We start from the raw sequence: 18,040 nt of genomic DNA, 5'->3' as shown, positions 1-18,040 counted from the left end.
CTTTTGCCTACAATCCATGTGTTTGTTGTAGTCCAAGAAAAGAGATTTACGTTGGATATGATAACTTGCGTCCTCGTTTATGTACTAATACACACCTAAACACCAAAGGATATGTGAATTGGATGATAGGTGCTCTTTAATGTTCATTTAACTATGAACAAAATGTTGCTACTAAATAACATAAATTTAAATATACAGTAAGTTACATATACATATACAATTTTGTATAGTTACATATACAAAATTTGCTGCATAACTACAGCAATTTTTTACAGTGAAGTTTATTACTTTTCGTACCACAAATCTAATAAAGTGCAAAAGAACTTGCAAACAATGCATTTTCACTATTTCACATAAATTTTACTCTTTTTTAGCTAACTTTAGCAGTTAGTGTAACTAATCACTGTACTTGGTTGCCTCGGTATGCAACAACTATCCAGGTAAGAAAATTACGCTAAAAATAGAATGATGAATATATCCAATGTTTACGTTTGGTTACCTTTGAATTTGATGAAGTGGTCACTGTAAGTGTAAATACAAGTGTATTGATTGCTTTCTGCCATTCCCCCACTGGGGACAGAGGCACAAACGTTTATGACACAAAATTGACAAACTCCTCCTTTCTGGTTTTTGTCTCTGATGGCATTATGTAGAAGCATAGTCTCAGTGTCAGTTAGTCCATTTTGTTGCACAAGTATTCAGTATTTAGGCTAAACTAAAGAAATCACTTCTTAACCTGCGGTCAATGCCAGATTAAGAAGGACGTTCCCTAAAAGTGTGATAACACATGAAACTATCAACTCAGTTTTTTATTTCTGTAATCCCCAGCATGTCTATGGTATTATGTCAAGAAGTGGTTCTAGTATTAATTTAGATTCGTAATCCATACTTTTCGATTTTATACAACATCAGGAAGAATTCGGGTGTGCTGATATTGGATCAGAACAGCACTGAGACGCTTTACTGTTTTGCATCACCCCACAACCTTTGAAACGATACCATGGCAAAGTCATCAATATCTCCTGGTGGTGTGTCTCAGGCACAGGTAATCACACAACTCACTCACTCACTCACTCACTCACTCACTCACTCACTCACTCACTTAATCGCTGTCACTCTCTCATACAAATTCAGTACCTTTAATTTTACATTTGGTTTACCTTTATTTTAGGATACAGGATCTTCCACTATCAACAGTACTGCAGAAAGAGCACAAAACTAAATAAAATGGAAGACTGGACCAAAGAGGATGTCCGGCAGTGGCTCATAAATGTAATCAAAGTCCCTCAGAAATATGCTGATATACTTTTCAACGAGGATGTTTCAGGAGCTTCTCTCATTTTGTTTGAGAAACAAGACTTTCTAGACGCTGGTTTAAAGCACGGGCCTGCAGTTCTAATCCTTAAAAATGTGTCTCAATTCAAAACATCTTCAGAGATTTGGAAACTCGGCATTCAAGAAAACGGGCATGGTAGTGTAGAGATATGGTCAGAGGACACAAGTATTGCCCCTCCCCCTGTTGACAAAAGCTGCCCAAAGTTTGAAAATACACAAAATGAAATCCTTCCTCCTGAGACTGGTCCAAGTAATCTTATTGATCCTGTGCAGACAAACAAAGAAAAAACAAGACGTTTGTGTAAGCCTCGTCCTTTTGATAAAAGCTGCCCAACATTTGAATACACACAAAATTATATACTTCCTCCTGAAACTGGTCCAAGCAACCTCATTGATCCTGTGCATGAGTACAAGCTGATGGCAAACACAGAAAATGCATCTGAAAAAGACATCCTCAAAAAATTTACAATGGAAGTTTTCAGGTTTGCTGCGGCATGCATGAATATTCGAACAAATGGGACTATCCACTTTGGAATTGGGGATGATCCATTGTACAAACATGGACAAATTATTGGATTAGATGTGACATCACCAACAAAATATATAGATGAATTTGATAAGTGTCTCAAGCAGTACTTTAAAAATCACACTGGTATTGTACAGGGATGCGTTAGGCCCCCTCAGTTTTTTAAGGTAAAATGTCCAGACAACATTAATGTGGACAAATGGGTCATTGAGGTTGATGTTGTTCCAATGTATGAACTAACTCTGGAGAAAAGGTTTTACACTCCATTTGACAAGAAGGGGAGGAAGTCAAAAACCCTTTTCATTCGTGAAGGTGCAAACACCATTGATTATATGCAAGGCAAAAATCCAAAAAGAACAAGGCAGAATGAAAAGGATTTAAAAAATGATGTGAAATTATGGGCTTTGTCTAGAAAAATAGCCGAAGAGAGGCATAGCTAAGTACATTGTCTTTTCGACTGACTTTTGTAAGTGGCTTCAGATAAAACTGTTTGCTTTTTGCCAAAATTTTAATGTAAAGATAGATGAGAAGCACACTCGCCTTGTGACTTTCAAGTCAAGTCAATTTACTTATATAGTGCTTTTTTACAATTGTTTATTGTTCCAATGCAGCAGTACATGAATTAAAAACTATTATAGAATTTAAAAGAGCTGCAAGTGTTACTGCACAAAGAAAGCGGTCAGTTATGGTGAACCCAGGACAAGACAGGGAAACAGAAAAGCATGCCTTACCCTTACAAAAATGTTCTGTGGTAATCCTGTGGTATATCATGTGATAAAACATCACAGGTACCACACAAAACTTGTGTGGTAATTGTGTGGTATTGTGTTGTTTTTAGGACACTTTACCACAGGATTTTGTTGTAACGTCTGTAATATTCCTGCAGTAATCTTGTGGTATTACTTTCACATTTCTGTAGTATTTACCACAGAATATTGTTGTAAAGTAATATTCTTGTGGGATTGTGTGGTATTACTTTCATATTTCTGCGGAAATTACCACAGGATTCAGTTATATAATATCCTTGCAGTATTCCTGTAATATTCTTGTGTTATTACTTTCAAATTTCTGTAGTATTTACCACAGGTATTGTGTTGGTTTTTGGGACACTTTACCACAGGATTTTGTTGAAACGTCTGTAATATTCCTGTAATATTCTTATGGTATTACTTTCATATTTCTATAGTATTTACCACAGGATTTTATAATGTAATATTCCTGCAGTATTCTTGTGGGATTGTGTGGTATTACTTTCATATTTCTGCGGTAATTTCCACAGGATTCTGTTATATAATATTCCTGCAGTATTCCTGTTTCTTCATGTCTATAATTAAATGTAAAATGATTTGTTGCCTATTTCAGTCAATGTTATAACTTTATTCTAAAATGGTTGTTACAATACAGATCAGTAAAATAGGGTCAAGTGAGGACCAGCATACAGCAAAGTGATTGGCATTTTTGGCAATTTGTTTATGTCGAGGCTGTGTGTCATTACTGTGTCTGACCAAATCACACAATTTTCTATACAGTAGGGGTGTCACGATTCTCCAAATCCCCGATTCGATTACATTTTCGATTCTGATGTCAATGATTCAATTCAATTCTCGATTTTTAAATGAATTTTTCTAAGACAAAAAATTATATGCCTTTATTATTATAGTTTCACATTAACATGCACATTGCGTGCTTTTCCTCGCATGGGGGTTTGTGGGCTTTACTTTACGCGAGAGAGCTTGTAGAGAGAGAATTCCTTCTTGCACTAGGGGTGGGACAAAAAAATCGATTCTTAGATTAATCGCGATTCGGACGTGGGCCAATTCTGAATCGATTCACAAATGTCAAGAATCGATTCTTAAATGTTACTTTACAAAATAATAACGTGACGTTATCAGAACCAAAAGGCGGAACTCAACTGTGGGAGCGATGATGCACACGGACAACTTAAAAGAGCGCGCACTGCACGAGCACATAGCGGAGCTTACAAGAGCAGAAGAGAAAGAACACTTTAAATGCTTGTAGGACTATACTGCATATCTCTCTATTCTTTTTGAGGAGTTTTAAAAAAGATCCTTGAGTACATGTAGAGTACTCCTTAAAATAGCGGAGATGCGGTTTAGTGAAACAAACTAGAAAATTACAGTATCAGAAGCATACCAATCAGCGCCTCTCTCTGCCTCTCTCCCTCTCTCGTTTGCTCGCTCACACACAGACACCGTGCACGTGGATCAACTCCTGCGTGAGGCAAGAATGCGCATCCTTGTGAATTTTGGAAGTTAAAAACGACTGAGCTGCAGTGGCCTGGCAAAACACATTTGAGACATAAGGCGCAGCAACTCAAAAAGACCTGTGTTTCACAATTACTCCAAAAGACCATAATGGCAATTTCGCGCGTGGAGCAGCAGTTAAAGGTAGGGTAACACATTTTGAAAAAGCTAACGGTAGCCGCCTAGCAATGAAATCCCGATCCCACCCTCAAGTCAAATCGCCTTCCAAAGTCACGCCTCTTTCAAAACACATGAACACGCACAGATCAGACGGTCACATCTCATGTCTCATTCAGCAGTGAGAAAACTTTGCAGTACAAAGTCGAATAACACTTCCAAAATAACCAACATAAACAACTGGTTTACATCAGAATTAGTTTAAGCACACGTTCGGTTGTGTAGACGTAGTAACTATATCGTTACGCTAATCCGTAAACGAACACAAATTTCATAAGCAACATAACGCTTCATCAAAGTAGAATATCTGAATCCATCTCAATACAAACATATCGGGTACCTACCTTACCAAAATAAACAGTGCAACGACCCTTTCAGACCCTTTGCCTCCTGCAGCTGTTTCATCTCGTGGTAAAGCAGTAAAGTTACCGATGTTAATTTGGGTTTTGTCAGGAACAGGAGACGAACCCAGGCGCAGACAGTATAAAAGAAACTTTTATTATAACAGAAAGAGAAAACAAAACCCACGAGGGGGCAAAACACACTGGGAAAACAAAACACCAAACAAACTAGACTTAACAATAAACTTCAGAAGGAACTACACTTACTTGACTGAATACTAGACTAGATTTAATAAGAATCAACACACAGGATAAGTACAAAACGAACGAGCACAGGACAGCAAACACAAGGGCATTAAATAGGGGAGCAAATCAAGAGGGAACAGGTGACATGAATCAAACAATAATGAGGTGATTAACAAGGAGACAAGGGGGCGGGGTAATAGACAAGACAGGCAAGGCACATGGCCAGATAAACAAAGCCAAGTGCCTTAACATAAAACATGGTACTGCCAGAACCCTGTCACACGGAGCTAGAAACTATGACAAGACAGGATCCTGACAGTACCCCTCTCCCAAGGGACGCCACCTGGCAAAACATGACAACTAACAACAATGGTAAACAATACAACAGAACAAATGGGTTGGGGTTACATAATAAAAACAACAAATAGGGGAGGGGGGAGGGGGAACAGAGTTCATGGGGGGAGGTCCAGACAGGGTGGGAATGGGCGGGACAGTCTTAGGTCCAGGGGGTGTTGAGGGCTTGGGGCGAGTAGTCCGGGCAGGCTTGGTGGAGGGTAAACGAGATGGGATAGTCTCAGGGGGGGCCACCATCTGGGGCCAGGGCATGACAGGGATAGCAGGTTGTGGTAGGGCAGGACCTGAAATGATGGGGGGAATTGAAGAAAACAAGGCGGGGTTCCAGGGCTGAGGAGTCGGAGAAGAAACAGGCAGGGGAAGTCCAGGGCTGAATGGGTAGGGAAGAGAGTTCAGGGAGGACATAGAAGCTGAGGACCAGGTTGAGTGGCAGGGTGATGAGGGTGCAGGAGATGCAGCAATAGACAATGGAGGCGAGACAGGGGGCGCCGCAGCGGGCTGGACATCCGAGACAGGGGGCGCGGCAGTGGGCTGGACAGCCGAGACAGGGGGTGCCGCAGCGGGCTGGACAACCGAGACAGGGGGTGCCGCAGCGGGCTGAACAGCCGAGACAGGGGGCGCCGCAGCGGGCTGGACAGCCGAAGACCCTTTCTTCCTCTTCTTTTTCTTTGGCCGGGGTGCAGAGAGTGTCGGAGAAGAGAGAGGAACTGTGATGGGCGTGGCAGGCTCCAAGGAGGACCCCTCAGATGCCGACTCCCACGATACCCTCCGCTCACGCTTCCTCTGCAGGCTGACAAACTGAGCAGAGTCTTCCGGAACTGAAACTGAGAGCGCCGAGCCCTCCTGCGTCATCACTCCGACGATGAGTCCCTCTGGTATAGAAGGAAGTGGGCTGCCCTTGGACTGGGAGGATGCCCTCTCGTCCCAGGACCGTTGGCGTTGAGCGAGGCGGCCCACCATCTCCCAATAGGGCAGGGAAACCAGGCTCTCTCGCTCCGGAACCGGTGGAGGATTGTTAAGGCCGGCCACCAGGTATTCGCTGGCCAGGAAGTCAGGATAGCTCCCCTTGCTCTTCTCAACAGCCAAGGCGTAATCCTGGAGGGAGAGTCTACCCTGAGATGGAAATGGGCTGTTACCCGCAAGAGTCTGTGAGGTAATGGACCTCCACCACTCGGGGTCCTGTGCACGCCGCATGATGGCACTGTCTGCTGGGTTCTATAAATGGCTCGTTCGTTCTGTCAGGAACAGGAGACGAACCCAGGCGCAGACAGTATAATAGAAACTTTTATTATAACAGAAATGAGAAAACAAAACCCACGAGGGGGCAAAACACACTAGGGAAACAAAACACCAAACAAACTAGACTTAACAATAAACTACACAAGGAACTACACTTACTTGACTGAATACTAGACTAGATTTAATAAGAATCAACACACAGGATAAGTACAAAATGAACGAGCACAGGACAGCAAACACAAGGGCATTAAATAGGGGAGCAAATCAAGAGGGAACAGGTGACATGAATCAAACAATAATTAGGTGATTAACAAGGAGACAAGGGGGCGGGGTTATAGACAAGACAGGCAAGGCACATGGCCAGATAAACAAAGCCAAGTGCCTTAACATAAAACATGGTACTGCCAGAACCCTGTCACCAGGAGCTAGAAACTATGACAAGACAGGATCCTGACAGGTTTTTGCTCTTTGCTGATCTAGGCAGTTTTTGCTGTTGTTGTTATAACAAGAAAGATGTCTTTCGTTGTGTGCCTCCTGTGTAGGTTGTCAATTCAGCAGAAAAGTTTGCTGTTCTCACTGTTTACAGACAGGAGGTGAGCGCACGTGAACGCGCCGATGACGTATGGTGTCTGCGTGGACTCGCTGCGCGGTGGGCATTCAAATTACGCTTATGTATAAGGGACAAAAATGGAAACGTCCGTTCGGACCGAAATCTATAATTTGTTGAACATTTTTTGGTCCTACGCCTTTCACAGATGACATAAATTTCTACAAATACATTTAAACAACTTAACACAGTGATTGCTATCAGGATGTGAGGAGACTTTTAACCAGCATAACAAAAAATGTTTCAGGATAAAATCTGTTACCCTACCTTTAACTTATGTGCGATCTACCGGCATTGCCTTTGCGATTGACGTATTGGACACCCCTGCCCTAAACCATCCGCTGACTGTTTAGATATAACATGAATATACTTCTGTAAAAATCTGCCAATCTGCCAATCACTGTGTATAATGATGATGATTAGACGCTTAACGTAGTCAGTTCGTGGAAGTTAATGTCTGTTAACATATAGAATTAATAAGTTTAATTACTTTTTATGTTTTAATGTCTTAAACAGAAACAGGACATATATGTATATAAGAATGACATTATTTAACCCTTATGTTGCATTAAAGTACAGTATATGACAGTTCAGAGACTAGTAGCAAAAGCGCAAACATTAACATGGCTTTATGACCAAATGTGACGTAATGACGTCACAGATCTGCAAATTAGTGCGTCAAGAATCGATTCTGATTTGAATCGGGACACTAAGAATCGATTCTGAATCGATTCATGAAGGTCCAAGCGATTCCCACCCCTATCTTGCACGCAGATAGACTTAATGCGCGCGTCTTGGACTCCTATTATCTGAAATAAAACCGGTGCATCATAAGCAGCTGCGCTTCTCTCTATCTCATGTGCACGCGATCTCGCATCTGTCCAGAGTCTAAACATAAACTAAAGTAATAATCCTTACGTATTGGTTCAGTTTTATGCGTTTCATGCGAGCTGAGGCAAACTATACCTTTTGTTTAAAATATAAGCCGCTGCATCTTGGCGGCTCTCTCGTGCACGTGCAGAGAGCTGCGCTCTGTCCGAAGGCAGATCACTAGGTAGTAATCCTGTTTATGATATGCATTTCAAGGAGTTGTAGCAATACATCCCTCGTGTTTAAAATATAAATCGCGTTCCGCTGGATGGATGTTTTTAAAGGCACTTCTGAGAGTGTATTTTCCCCCGCTTGGCAAGCCGACAGGACGTGACATGGGGGTGTGGCAGCATCAACGATCCCATTTTTTAATTCGAAGTTCAAGGTTGTGACTTAATTTCGATTGATTTCGATTTAAAATCGAAATCGTGACACCTTTATACAGTATTGCTCAAGTGTTGTAAGTTGCATGGGTCATCATTTTACAATACACGGATTGATATGTGACACAGTCGAAATTTGGGTCATTACTGATAACTATGTTACCGCCACCTGGTGAGATAGATCAGGGATGGGCAACTTCGGTCCTGGAGGGCCGGTGTCCTGCAGAGTTCAACTCTAAACTCTGCAGGACACCGGCCCTCCAGAACCGAAGTTGCCCATCCCTGAGATAGATATGTTATGGTTCTCCAAATAGGAGAGAGGGAGAAAACCAGGCGCAGACTTGGAGGAACACAAAGGCTTTATTTAAACAAGACACCAAAAACAAAGGACCCAGGAGGGGGTAAAACAAACCAATGACTAAGACAGATACAAGTGTCATGGAGTGACTTTTTGAAGGGTGGAACCGAAAGTGGTGGAGAATAGTTCCGCCCGGCTGATGATCCCCAAACACCAGTCACTTCCGGGAACTCCGGGCAACCCAAATTTGGGTGTTATTAGCAACAGGTGCACCGCCGAGCATGACGATTGTTGATTGGGCGATTCAATGAAGATGAGGTGTATAAAGAGGGCATCAGAAATACAGGAAGGGAAGTTGATTTCCAGCAGATACTGCGGGTGAGACGGAACGGTTGGGGCGATTGGAGAGAGAGAGAGACGGATGTGTTGTGGATGTTGGACATTCGCAAAGCGAACTTGAGGATTGGGCATGAACGTATATACAGGTTTGAAAGCAAAGATTACTTTGGATGAAGAGTCGTATTGATCTGTGTTACCTCTTGTGAAGAGATCGCCTGCACTGAAGAACTGTTGGAAATACAGGCAGGAAAGAGGATATCGTCCTTCTGGCTGTGTTTATGTGAGTAACTGAAAGGAAGGGGAGAAGAATAGTATCAACGGAATTGTGAGTACGCTGAGTGGGAGGACGTTATCTTGTCGTGGCTGCGACGTTTTACTCTGGGCCACTCGCTGTGTCAGTGAGAGTGCTGACCTTATTTCACTGGAGTGTGTGGAGTGCAGAGGGTGAGTCTGTCTTTGACGTGTGTACACCTGAAGATTGCAGTTTTGTGCCGTGTCCCTGTTGTCCGCATTCACTCTTTAGGCCGAGAAGGAAATCCTGTTAAAGAGAATGTGCGCTGTGCTGGCAGTGGCCACCTTTTCTATGCATGCCCACTTGTAACTCCTGACCTCTTTATCCCCACCTGGAGGTGGCGAGGCAACGGCCACGAGTAAGGAACAGTGTGAACATTGTGGGAAAAGACGTCAACGGAGGGAAGTATTGGCTGCTGCATGAAACAACAGCTGTGTGGCCCCTGTGTATGTTTGCCTACTGTGGAGTGATTTCAGAATTTCGCCCCTGTCTAGATCTCTTGTCCTGCTGGTTGGAAGAGAGGAGCGGGAAGCGTTCGATTCATCCATGTGGTACATAGTTGGTGTGAACAACTACCTGAACTCACCCATTGTGGTGACAGCGGCTGTGGCCGTGCTAGGTCCAACGAGCAGCAGCTTTCGATTCGTACCTCCATCTGCCCTTGTACGAAGCCAAGAGGTGGTGTATCTTTCCCTATGTATTCACTGAAGTCAAGTAAATTGGTGCAGTAATGCTGTGAGTCTGTCTGCTACTAGCTCTGCAGGTCTGTGCCTAAGGCTCCGTGTCGTCGCGGGAGTATTATTTACGGTAAGAAGTGACCAGGTTGAACGTGGTCCGGGAGGCCGGCCCCGGTGAAGAAGTCACAAGTGTCAGGGTAAATACATCCTCTCCAGTCTCCAACGCTCCAAAAAGGCCAAAGCCTGTCGTCTACCTCTTTGAGGGTCTGTGAGTGGTATCCAGTTGCTTTTGTATCCTCACCTGTATGCCCAAAGTGAAGACCCAGTTACTCTTCTGTATACGCACCTGTATGCCCAAGCTAAAAGCTATCTACCTTTAAATACTTACCTGTATGCCCAAAGTGAATATCCAGCCACCCTATTGTATACGTGCATGTACGCCCAAGCTAAAAGCCACCTACCTTTGAATATTTACCTGTATGCCCCAAGTGAAGATCCAGTTACCCTTCTGTATATGCACCTGAAGGCTCAAAGCTAAAAACTAACCATCTTTGTGTCCAAAAGGAAGCCCCCGTTGCCCTTGGAACACTTACCTGTCTATCGCCTGGGTGCCTCCCGAGTTGGGCCCCGGAAGCTGCCGCCCTCAGCACAAGGTACTCACTTCGACCCCACTTGTTAGTGTTACTCACAGCATATTTCCCTTTGCATTCAGGAAGGAGGGAAGGCTCCACCGAAAGTCACCCTGCAACACAGAACCCATATATCATTGGAATCAGCTGGTTAAAGTCACGTGAGAGAAAGGTGCAAAACCCCTCGGAAGACTTACCTGAGGAATCCCCGTGAAGGAGTCAGAGCAACCCAGGCTCAACACTCTCTGTTTTAGATTCCCTTTCCCCTCCCCTATTTACCTTTTTAATTAAATTAAATAAAGTTTGTTTTAATTTTACTTATGCTCTTGTGTGTCTGGTCATTGGGGTGTTCTTGGGACCTCCTCGAGGTGGAAACTAGGGAGGGGCGAGACTCACGACACCTGTGGTCCGCTCCGACCTGTGACACAAGACTACACTAAACTAAAACAGGAACAGGACTAGGGTACAAAACAAACTTGAACAACACACTTGGCAAACTCACTTGACTTTGAGATTACACAGGTAAATACAGATGTTAGAACAAATGAACCGGCACAAGACAGCAAACACAAGGGCATTAAATAGGGGAAAACTAATGAGGGCAACAGGTGACATTAATCAAACCATAATAGGATAATTAATGTGGAGACGACGAGGCGGGGTCAGGAGACGAGACAGAAAGCACATGGCCCAAATAAACAAAGACAGTGCTTTCACAAAAAAACATGGTCCTGTCATGATCCTTGCCTCAAGACTAATAATAAACCAAGAACAAGAGGGCAGAATCATGACAGATAACTTCCTCTACCAGATTTTTGTGGTTTGGCATGCAGCAAATGATTAATTCTATACATATTAGAGAAACGAAAGTAAAAGTCTGAAAGGGTGGGGTGGGAAAGATTTGTTTAACAAGTAGACTGCTTTCTTCTTCTTTAGAAGATATATAGTTGCATTAATTAACCTTTGTGTTGTGGAGTAGTCAAACTAGTTTGTCAAAACATAAACCCCAACCCACGGCAAAGATAATAGCTCTAGTTTTACTTAGAACAAAAAGAAAGAAAGAAAGAAAGAAAGAAAGAAAGAAAGAAATTGCCTTTAAAGAACACAATTAAATGTATGGGTAATGAAGGGAAGAGCATGCATCAAGCCTAGAATAGGAGAAGGCTTTGGATGGATGGATGGCTTACATGAGCTCAAAAACTTATTTTGTAACTCCCTGTTACTTTGTAACAACCCTTGCAAAGATTATATCAGTAGCTTCACATAGAACAAAAAGAAAGCAAGTATGAAAGAAAGAAAGAAAAAAGTAAAATAATTTTGGACAAATATTTTCAAATAGGACAAATTCACTTTTTTATTAAAGTGACTTCAAAAACTTATCCTGTCTCTGTTTATTGTACAGAATAAATGTGTATGGGAATCACAGCAGGTGTGACCTTTTCCTGTTTGGATAGTTTTCGCAATACTTGGATGTAGGAGGGTTCTGAGAGACAGACTATAAAGAGACTCAATGTCCTATTTCAATCTATCTAAGGACAGAAAATCTTCAGCAAAGTACTACGAAAATCTTTCAACGAATATACCTAAAACAACTCTTTGAAGACCTGCACAATGGAAACCGATAAAGGTATAACATTCAAATTTTACATTTTTTGCATATTTTCTTTTAAATTATTATTATTGCTGTTGTTGCTGTAGATAATTCTTCTGCATATATAAATGTGTCATGAAAATCAATAATTGATTAAAGGATAATAGTGGGCTGCATTAATAGAAACGGTGTGAACACAATGCATGACAAAACAATAAAGTAGAGCATTTGATGACTCTTGTGATGACAAACGACACAAACGTAATGTAATTTTTGATCATTTTTTCATAATATTGTGCAAGTTGACTGAAGAAGTGTAGTGGAGGACTTTTATTATACTTATTCTCCCACATAGTCACACTTTCTAACGCCCCCATGCCCTTTGATTTGATCACTCGAGCATACACACCATTTTCCAAGTGTAGTGGAGGACTTTTATTATACTTTTATTTTCATATTATTATGTTTTATTTTTCATCCTATTTTTCATTTTTTAATAACAATCATAAGCTCACAAATTGTGATTCATATGGTGATCATGTTTTTCTGCTAACGCACATAATTATGCTCTTTTTGTCTTTTTAGCAAGTACAATGTCCAAGGATTTAAATATCATGTACCAACATGTACTGTCCTATATGATAAGATAAGGGGGCTTAACGAATTAATCATTAAGTTAATAACCCAGGGAACGGTAGAGTTTACTGAGAAACAAACTATATGTTTTATGATTATGTTTAACGGTTTATGTTCTTAATCACTGACAACTGAAGGCTATCTTCTAAATGACGTAGAAATGGATGATAGTACGTGCTTCAGCATCTTACTATAAATGTGTGTTCAACCTTGTGATCGGGGCTCTTGGGTTTAGACTTCTAGCACCAGGGGGTGAGAGCCTATTCTGCAGAATATATTAAATTCAGACAAAGAAAATTCTGTATACAGTGTGTCTGTGTGTGATCCTTGACTTTCACTCTTGGTGAGTATTATTTGATGCAGCTAAAATTCCACGACAGAAGCTAAAAACAAAGAGGAATTTTAAAGGTCTTAAATATGAGTGCTGATGAGAAACCCTCCTGGAATCTTCTCAGTCCGATAAAAGCTAATCAAACATTCCCAGTTCCAGTATCACATATGTCTTTACCTGCTAAACATGAATAGTTCATCAATATTTATTGCCAATTTCTTTCCAAAGCATGACAGAAGAGCAAAAATGCCTCAAAAAAGGCAAATAAAGGAAAACTTGTTTTACTCAATAAACAGAGACATTTTGCTCCAACTCACAACAATTGTGAATACAGATGTAATACTGTCCTTGTCCTTTAACAGCACTGAGGAATCTGAAGAGCAATGATGAAATAAGAATAGTGCTGATTGGAAAGACTGGAGTAGGAAAAAGTGCAGCAGCAAATACCATCCTAGGAGAGGAAAAGTTTGCGTCAGATCTGTCCTCCTCCTCTGTGACCACAGATTGTGAAAAAGCCAGAAAATGTGTGGCTGGCAGGAAAGTAGCCATTATTGACACTCCAGGCCTTTTTGACACAAAAGAGGAAGATACGGAGACCGAGCGCAAGATTAAACAGTGTGTATCACTATCTGCGCCAGGCCCTCATGTGTTTCTTGTGGTTCTACAACTTGGGAGATTTACATTAGAGGAGAAAAATACAGTGAAGCGAATTCAGAACATCTTTGGAGAAAAAGCATCAAAATACACTGTGGTTTTATTCACTCATGGAGACAAGTTGAAGAAAAAAACCATTCATCAGTTTGTTAGAGAAAGCAAAGATCTGCACAACTTCATCATGACCACTAGTGGAAGATACCATGTTTTTAACAACAAATCAGAAGATCCAAACCAAGTGAACATGCTCTTTGATCTGCTGGATCAGCTTATCATTGCGAATGGTGAAGAATTTTACACCAATGACATGCTACAAGAAGCCGAGAGAGCAATTGAGGAAGAAAAACGACGACTAATGGAGGAAGAACGAATGAGTGAACAGGAAGCAAGAGACAAAGCAGAAAGAAACAATAATTTTCTGAAAACTGGTTTGGCTGTGGCAGGAATTGGTGTAGCTGTTGCTGTGGCTGTAAAAGCTTTATTTTGATTAGAAATGCTCGCAATGCTTAACAGTGTTGCATAAATATATTAGAATAAATGCCTGTATAATATTAATTTTGTTGCATGATAGTTTCATAGTTTTATTTGGTGGGTGATTGCAGTTGTAATGTAAATCTGTCAACAATAAAAATGTAAATTAAAAACTTTTGTGGCATAGATACATTCAGCTTGAATTACACAAACACATAATGTTCAAACATTATTGAGGGTTCAGTTATGTAAAACAAGGTGACTTTTTGAGCTGATTTTTTCTATTAAAACAACTGAGCTATGAAGTTCCATTCTTTCCAGGAATGAAGGAGAATCTTCGACTGATTCTGGTTGGCCTTCAGGGAGTGGGAAAGAGTTCAGCAGGAAATACCATTCTGGGCCGAGAAGAGTTTCAGTCTGACATCAGTCCTACGTCACTTACAATAAAAAGTGAGAAGAGAGAAGCAGATGTCTGTGGAAGGACCGTGACTGTTGTGGACACTCCTGGCTTGCTAAACAGTGATATAAATGTAGAGGAGGAGATGCAGAGAGCTTTGTCTTTGTGTGATCCTGGACCTCATGCATTTCTGTTGGTTATTCAGTTGGGTCGATTCACTGAGCAAGAAAGGCAGGTGATGGACATCCTGCAGAAGATCTTCTGTTCAAATGTGAATTCGTTCACAACAGTGCTTTTCACCTATGGAGACAAGCTAAAAACAAGCAAGAATAAAAGCTTAGACCAGTTTGTCAAGGAAGATAAAAACCTGCAGAACCTGATCCAAAAATGTGGATCACTGTATCATGTGTTCAATAATACTGACAGTGAAAACACAAGTCAGGTCAGTAAGCTCTTTGATATAGTGGATAGTCAGTTAAAAAAGAGGAAAGAAGAGCCACATTATGTTAAGAAAACTAATGAGGAGAAAAACATCTGGATTGAACATCGGCGCTACTTTGCTGCTGCTGCTGCTGTAGCCGCTGCTGCTGGTATCATTTATGTGATTTATCATTTCCTCAAGGCACCAACTCAAAGTGAAGTCCAACCAATTTTTCAAATTGATGAAATACCAAAGATGGAGAACGATGTGACTCAAAGTGAAGCAAACTGGGAAACAGTACAAAGATTTTTTCCAAACCAGAACAAAGTTTACTTAACTTTAGCCGGTGTAGGCCTAGCATTGATTGTTTTGAGAAAAGTAATGAGAAGATAACTAATGAATGAATATCAGGAGGTTCAGCAGCCAATGAAACTGCTGCATCACATTTTTACACAAAGAGCTGATGACAATTTGTTTAATTTAGGTGAATTAATTATTCCTATATGGTGTATGTTCATAGCATGAGTGTACAATGCAGTTTGATGGATCTAAAGAAAAGCTTGCCAAGTATATTGTGTAAATGCTTCTTTACATTGGATAATACATGTTATACAATAAAAATGAATAGAAAATTAGTGGTTTGTCTTTAATTATTTCATTAAATGATTCTAGCTTCGTGTTTTTTTTCTGAAGAAGCCAATGCTTGATTTTAGGTGTTTAACTGAAGACATACTGATGTAATTTTAGGGTATTATTTTAATTTGATCCTTATTTGTTTTTGACAATACACTCTAAAAAAACAAACGGTGCTATATAGAACCAAAACTGTTGCTTTGGATCGTAATCATAGAAGAACCGTTTTTAGTGCCATATAGCACCGGTGAAGCACCAGTGAAGCACCTGTGTAGAACCATATAGGTGCCATATAGAACCACTATAGCACCAAATATGGTTCTACATAGCACTATATGGTTCTACACAGGTGCTTCACTGGTGCTTCACCGGTGCTATATGGCACTAAAAACGGTTATTCTGTGATTGCGAGCAAAGAACCACTTTTGGTGCTATATAGCACCGTTTGTTTTTAGAGTGTACTATTATGGCTTATTTTTGATATCATGATATCATTTTGTTATAATAATAAATCTCTATGACCTATGGTCCATCTAATATAACCTTACTCAGTGTGCAATAATAAAACATTGTGACAATATTTGCTTATTGCTTTAAAACAGCTCAAGATCTGCAGAATCCATGTGGTGAGCTCAGGATTGTTCTCCTGGGGAAGACTGGAGTTGGGAAAAGTGCCACCGGAAACACCATACTTGGTGCAGAACCCTTCAAAGTGTGTTTATCGGCATCATCTGAGACAATAGTTTGCTGGAAAGTTACAAAGAAGATTAATGGCACAAAGGTTGCTGTTATTGACACTCCAGGACTATTTGATCCCAGCTATACTATAGAGGAGATGGTCAGCAGGATTAAGCTGTGTATTCCTCTTTCTACCCCTGGTCCACATGTCTTCTTGCTGGTGCTTCAGCCTGGTAGGTTCACAAAAGAGGACCGTGACACAGTGGAGATCTTTCTTCAGATCTTTGGAGAAGAGGCAAGCAAGCACACCATGATTCTGTTCACACATGGAGACAAATTTGAGGGAAGAAATGTTCAAGAGTTTGTCAGCCGCAATCCAGACTTGGAGAAACTCTTTGAGAAATGCCAGAAGCGATACCATGTGCTTAATAATGAGTCCAAGGATGATGAAGTGCAGGTTGAGCAGCTTTATGAAAAAATACACAAGATGATTTCTGAGAACGGAGGACGCTGTTATACCAATGAAATGCTGGAGAAGGCGGAAAGCGCAATTCAGGAGGAGAAACAACGAATCTTAGGAGAAAACAAAGAGCAGAACTGCAGAGAGCTAGAGGCACTGACAGCCAAATATAAAGCAGAAGATCTGAAACAAGCAAAGAAGGATCTGTGTGAAAAACTAGAGACGGAGGCGAGAGAGAGAGCTGAGAGAAACAACAAATTTCTTAAGACAATTGTAGAGTTTTTGTTTACTATTATTGAAAAGTATGTAATGAAGAAACTTGGGCAATGATTGGGGTAAGTTTTTATATGTGAATTTTAAATATAGAGAATAACAGAGGACTTTTGATGGGGGATCTTCTGAAAGTCATTACAAAAAGCTTATTTTGAACTAAAGTGTATTGTGCTTTATTTAAAGGCGGGGTGCAAAATATTTGAAAAACACTTTGGAAAAGGGAGTCGGGCCGATGTACCAAAAACACTTATGGCCAATCAGCAGTAAGATGCGTGTCTACTAACTGACATCGTTGCCTGGGTTGCGTATGTGTGGGGCGGGACTATCAAAAAAAGGTCCGGATACTATTGGGGTAGGGGCGTGTTTGTTTAGGTGATTTTGAATGTCAGCATTGGTTTTCAGAGATCATTCACCCACCTTTAATAAATGTTTACGGCAAAATGTGAATTAAAAAAAGTGAGTAAAAAACGGCTTTGCGATTTATTTATTTTTGAAACAATTTATAATATCTTGAACAAACTCAGTGACATTAATGGATTGATTTAACACTTATGTGCAAATGCTGTCTAAAATATACTTTTATTAATTATTTGGTAACACTTTACAATAAGGTTGTATTTGTTAACATTTGTAAATGCATTCCCTAATATAAACTAACAATGACCAATACATTTACAACATTTATTAGTATACTTCATGTTAATTTAGCATTTACTAATATATTATTAAAATGAAAAGTTATAACTGTTAACATCAGTTAATGCACCATGATTTGAACTAACATTTGTATTAGCTTTGACTAACATTTACAAAGATAAATAATGATAAGCATGATAATTGTTAATTTTAGCTTTATGTATATAACACCGAGTATTTTTCAAAGAAATGTTTCTCAGTGTGCTTCTCTCCATATATTAC

The 18,040-nt window shown here is 40.5% G+C and overlaps 1 protein-coding gene across 1 annotated transcript; it reads left to right on the top strand.

Annotated features, from left to right (window-relative positions):
• The first annotated feature begins 12,015 nt into the window (after window positions 1-12,015).
• LOC129444377 (GTPase IMAP family member 8-like) lies at window positions 12,016-17,568 on the top strand. Its single transcript, XM_073866343.1, has 3 exons — window positions 12,016-12,204; window positions 14,582-15,466; window positions 16,314-17,568. The coding sequence occupies exons 1-3, from the start codon at window positions 12,189-12,191 to the stop codon at window positions 17,177-17,179; spliced, it is 1,767 nt and encodes a 588-aa protein (XP_073722444.1). The 5' UTR covers window positions 12,016-12,188; the 3' UTR covers window positions 17,180-17,568.
• Window positions 17,569-18,040: the final 472 nt, after the last annotated feature.

This window comes from Misgurnus anguillicaudatus, chromosome 3 (assembly GCF_027580225.2).
Source record: "Misgurnus anguillicaudatus chromosome 3, ASM2758022v2, whole genome shotgun sequence".
Classification (NCBI taxonomy): domain Eukaryota; kingdom Metazoa; phylum Chordata; class Actinopteri; order Cypriniformes; family Cobitidae; genus Misgurnus; species Misgurnus anguillicaudatus.
Note: the sequence above shows the minus strand (reverse complement) of the source record. Positions and strands in the feature narration are given on the sequence as shown.

Bases quoted from the DNA above. Each gene is read 5' to 3' on its own strand.
- LOC129444377 (XM_073866343.1), top strand. The intron at 15,467-16,313 runs GATAACTAATGA...GCTTTAAAACAG, and splicing joins TTTGAGAAAAGTAATGAGAA to CTCAAGATCTGCAGAATCCA.